This window comes from Penaeus chinensis, chromosome 38, assembly GCF_019202785.1.
Source record: "Penaeus chinensis breed Huanghai No. 1 chromosome 38, ASM1920278v2, whole genome shotgun sequence".
NCBI classification, from domain to species: Eukaryota; Metazoa; Arthropoda; class Malacostraca; order Decapoda; family Penaeidae; genus Penaeus; species Penaeus chinensis.
Genome location: NC_061856.1, coordinates 15,407,333 through 15,412,332, shown reverse-complemented (window position 1 = coordinate 15,412,332; position 5,000 = coordinate 15,407,333). Strand labels below are relative to the sequence as shown.

Below are 5,000 nucleotides of genomic sequence, written 5' to 3'. Positions count from 1 at the left end.
TCTCTCTCTCTCTCACTCTTTCTCTCTCTCTCTCTCTCTCTCTCTCTCTCTCTCTCTCTCTATCTATCTATCTATCTATCTATCTATCTATCTCTATCTCTCTCTCTCTGTCTCTCTCTCTCTACTTCCGTAAAACTATCATAATGTACTTTTATCCCTCTTCACTAATAAGCTTAGATCGCGTAGCTGTCCATCCTATAAAGCAGATGTATTAAATGATGAATATCATATTTATGTAATTATCTTGTAAGTGGTATCCGGTTTGGGAAGATAATCTAAGCTTTCTTTACAATCAGATATACTGTATGTATGTATATGTATATATATACACACATGTTTGTATGTTTATGTATTAATGTAAATTTCTCATAGCCTTATCGGCAATATTATTCAAGCTGATGCAGTCTCTGTCTGACTTATTGTCCCGGCAGCCTAACTATGCCATCAAAAATTGATTTTAATTAAATGTCTGCTGTTATAGGTCACGAATAAAATTCGTTAACATTTTCTGCAATTTTCGAACAATTAAAACTCATAACTTTGGACAAAAATACTTGAACATGAGTCTCAAAAAGTTCCAAGGAAGAATACAATTCAGGTTCATATTACGATTCAGGATCATATTATGATTATTTCAACAAAATCATTTTAGTTTCTGGAATTTGTTTAGGTGATAAAGAAAATAAAGAAAATATAAGAGTTTTGTTTCATGATAATCTTAATCAAGCCTAGTTCTCTTTTTTTGTCTTTTCTTATTTCAGTTTGTGACATTTTTTGTTGATAATAGTACCTAGAGATTTGTTGTAGGTTATATGTAAGTTGTTTGATTTTATTTAGAAATATTCAGAGGCCTTTGTTATGTCGCTGACGTAGCTAGCAAGTATATTTTTCATACAGATATGTACACAAGAATTCTTTTCTGTGATAGCGGCAATTTCTTATCATCGGCCATAGTATTTAAATATTGCGCTTTTTGCTCTAGAAATACTGTAATGTAGCCATGCCTTACAAAAGCAGTTTCTATTAGTATAACAATAATAGATAGTTTACTCCCGTATCCTCCCAACAATTTTTTAACCCCCCGTGGAAACTAGCAACTCCTCTCCCCCGCCCATAGTAGCTAACCATCGTAACTATGCGTCCCTTTGTCAGCAGTGGCTCGGCAGTAGGTAGTCCATGTGTAGTAATAGTGGCTGCGATCATTTACAGGCACGGTGATGATTTCAGGAACATGGCGAACACCCGAGCTCCAGACACATACGTGAAGCTGGTGCTCATGTCATCCAGCGGTCAGGAGATCGCCCACAGCAAAACGTCGGTGCGGCGGGGACAGCCTAACCCACTGTTCAAGGAGACATTCATGTTTCAGGTAAAAAAAAATAATAATAATAATAATAATAAATAATAATAATAATAAAATAAAATAAAATCATGGTGCTATCGCCAAGAGGGTTTTATAGTCTTTAAAATAGCTGATATATAGGCGAATGATTTACGTTTTCTTTGTTGTGGCAGTAGAGATGTATAACCCTTGTCCTTTTCCAGGTGGCGCTGTTCCAGCTACCTGACGTAACGCTCATGGTGTCTGTGTACACGAAGAGGAGTATGAAGAGGAAGGACATGATTGGCTGGTTCGCTCTGGGCCTCAACAGCTCGGGAGAAGAGGAACTAGCTCACTGGAACCAAATGCGAGACTCGAAAGGAGAGCAAGTCTGTCGCTGGCACGTTCTTATCGAATCCTAAGACGCTCTCTCTCGATAGAGATTCCCCTGCCTTTTAGCTTCGACTGTATGAGGAGGGAGCTTCCTCCTTGAAGGCGTCATCATTTGACTTGGATACGCCAGGAGGTTTTCACTGAAATATGCTGAAGAGTTTTTGAGTCTACCTTTCTCTAGGCCGTGCAAAAGGGGCGCTAAATTGTTTAATGCACTATTCACCTCCCTCCCTCTGCGGAGGGAAGGCCTACTTTGGTTTCGGCCGTACCTTGAGTCTTTCCCTTGTTCTTTGTCACATTTTGGGTCTCAGGTTCTCCCTGACTCTTGGCCTCTTGAGTCTGGGTTCACATTCGACCATACATCCCTTTGCTGGGGTCGCCGACCTTGCAAATGGAATGTGTTAACGCATCATCTCCAGAGTTAAACATAGCATTGCAATCTGCCTCACAATGTCATTAGCTTGTATTTATTTGGTTACTGTTTCCAGCCCTTTCTTAAAGAGTATATAGTGGTTCAAAAGAACAATAAATAGATATCATCTTGAGACATGTGATATTTTGTCTTGAGTGTGAAATCTTTATATAAAATTATTCGTAATAATGATTAAAAAGATACCTGGTACATTCCCAAAACAATGGCTTTAATCTGTGATTTCTCAGAGTATATATATAATATTTATTGATCAAAAATACTGTAGACACTATGAAGACGGAGCTGGTCTCCCACACTGTATCGTCCCTGTACTGTACCTTGTCGTTACTCTTTATATTCACAATCCCTCCCTGCTTAGCTAGAAATACGAACTCTGACGTCACAACGAGCATAAGAAACCGTGATTGGCTGCTTCAAGTGGAGGCTCGTGTCCACTCACTCACGATCGAACGCTTCTGTGCTGATTTCAGAAACGGCAAATATTACTCGCATTTCACACTAATACAAAATATTGCCAAACTGCAAATCCTCTTTGAAACCAATGCCTTTTGGGGGAAAATGCATGTAGAGTCCTTAGTACATCGTTTTCTTTTTCATCTCCATGGTCCTTCCTGTGGGTTAGTTTTCTTCACATTTCTGTTTTGGAGCAGTTCACTTGGCTTGGTTCACACGTGTTAGGTTTATGTCTTCCTGGTTAAAAGATGTAGGTCTTTAACTTTGAGAACTATATTATCATGTTTCAAGAATTCATCCAGCATGTAACTTAGAAACTTTTATATGTAATGTGGATGTTTTTGTATATTTATTTGTTCAAGAACCAAAAAAATCAGCAGCAGCAGCAACGTATGTGTATAACTTTTTTAATCCATCTCGCAGACAGATCAGTATAGGTGACATAGTTTGTAAAAGTGTCTCCATGTGTTCCAGGAGTGAAGCACAAGAACAAAAGAAAAAAGTTACTGGTTGTAGTACTCTTTAGTCTGTCAATCAGTGTCGAATTCGACTCTGTAATAAAAGAATAAATGACTTTCGCGAGAAAAGCTGAATTTCGACATTAGCTATAGAGAGGTAAAGAGTTTTGAACTATTGTATGCATTGTGTTTTAACCCCCTTGAATATATTACACCCTGTAAACCTCCCTGCAAGAGTCGATAGATGACAGAAATCTCCCACTGCTTAAAATCACGTATCACTGCATTCTTAATGTCACACACATATTGTGCAACATTTTGGCCCATTGCGATATATCTCAAGAGACTTGGCTGCACCTGTATAACAATATTATAGCACCAAAATAATGACAATCAGACATTTACAGCAACTTTTCCAAATTTACCAATCGGGATAGCAGTTTTCCTGAACATGTTTTAAACTCGTTGGTTTGAAGGAGAAAAAGATATAAATATGTAAATATTAGTATACTTGGACCCCTCTGGAGGTACCTTAAGCATATTCTGTAAGACGAGGAAGACGCCTCAGAAAACTAAGATCCTTAATAAGAGTCCAACTGCGATTTGCGTCCTTTTTTCAAATAAAACAAAAACATAAAAAAAAAAAAAAAATGAAATAGCTAAAAATATGCGAAATTTGTTGTTAATCCTGGTCTTCAACATTGCAAGTGAAATCGCTGTTGTCGTCTTGTAAAGGATCGATTTCCATGGGCTTCTGCAAGGCGTGTGTAATCACGTGATGGCGTGGAGTGAGGAGTGAGAGTGAAGCCTTTGGTCCGGCGAGTGAATGGCCCAGCTCCTTGTAAGTGGGTAGCATGTATAATGATGTGTAGTCATTTGTGAGAGCCTGGGTGCTTACGATGATATACCGTGGCTATATGATGATGTTGCTCATTGGCGATGACCTCGAGAACAACTTGGGTATTCACATTCAAAAAGATGAATTTCGTAGGGGATGTTATCTGAAATAAAAAGTGAAGTCTTCACAAATGAAACAAAGGCAGCCAATCTCTCCTCTCTCGCACAGCTTCTAAAGCATTTCCTTGTGCTTGTTACTTTTAAAGTAAACATTTTCTAGTGTTACATTATTTTTGTACTGACATTTCCATATAAGTCTGTACATATGTCTACTCTTTGTCTTTTTGCAACACATCAAGTTACGTGTTTCAGGTTCTAGTCTTCGAGGTTTGTGCTCTATATATTGTATGTAAACATATATGTATTGTGTATGTACATATTGCATTCTTTCATATTGCTCCCCCGTGCTCCCATCGCCACTACGCTTAACAAACGCCTACTTATGCAGGCTTTCATTCATAAAAGCCCTGGCTCTGTCGACGGCAAGAGTAGCGCGCTGCCCTCTTCTACTACTACTACTACTACTATTACTACTACTGCTACTACTACTACTATTGCTACTATTGCTACTATTACTTCTACTTCTACTACTACTACTACTACTGCTGCTGCTATTACTATTACTACTATTACTCCTACTATTACTACTACTATTACTTCTATTACTTCTACTACTTCTACTACTACAATTACTACTATTATTATTACTGTTACTACTACTACTATTACTGTTACTATTACTACTACTATTAGTACTACCGCTATTACTATTACTACTAATATTATTATTATTACTACTACTACTACTGTTACTACTACTATTGTTACTACTACTGTTACTATTACCACTACTATTGCTATCACTACTATTACTACTACTAAATATTACTACTACAACTACTGCTACTACTACTTCTGCTACTACTACTACTACTACTATTATTATTGCTACTACTTTTATTACTACTACTTCTATTATTATTACTACTTCTACTTTTATTACTACTGCTACTATTATTGCTACTACTACTAATATTACTACCAT

General features: G+C 37.3%; 1 protein-coding gene across 1 annotated transcript in view; it reads left to right on the top strand.

Annotated features, from left to right (window-relative positions):
• The window catches only part of LOC125045944 (synaptotagmin-14-like), a 73,877-nt gene extending 70,168 nt beyond the window's left edge, over positions 1 to 3,709 (top strand). The window contains exons 11-12 of the mRNA XM_047643543.1: positions 1,210 to 1,369; positions 1,546 to 3,709. Of these exons, the coding sequence (XP_047499499.1) occupies positions 1,210 to 1,369; positions 1,546 to 1,743 (358 nt within the window). The 3' untranslated portion in view covers positions 1,744 to 3,709. The remainder of the gene's footprint in view (positions 1 to 1,209; positions 1,370 to 1,545) is intronic.
• Positions 3,710 to 5,000: the final 1,291 nt, after the last annotated feature.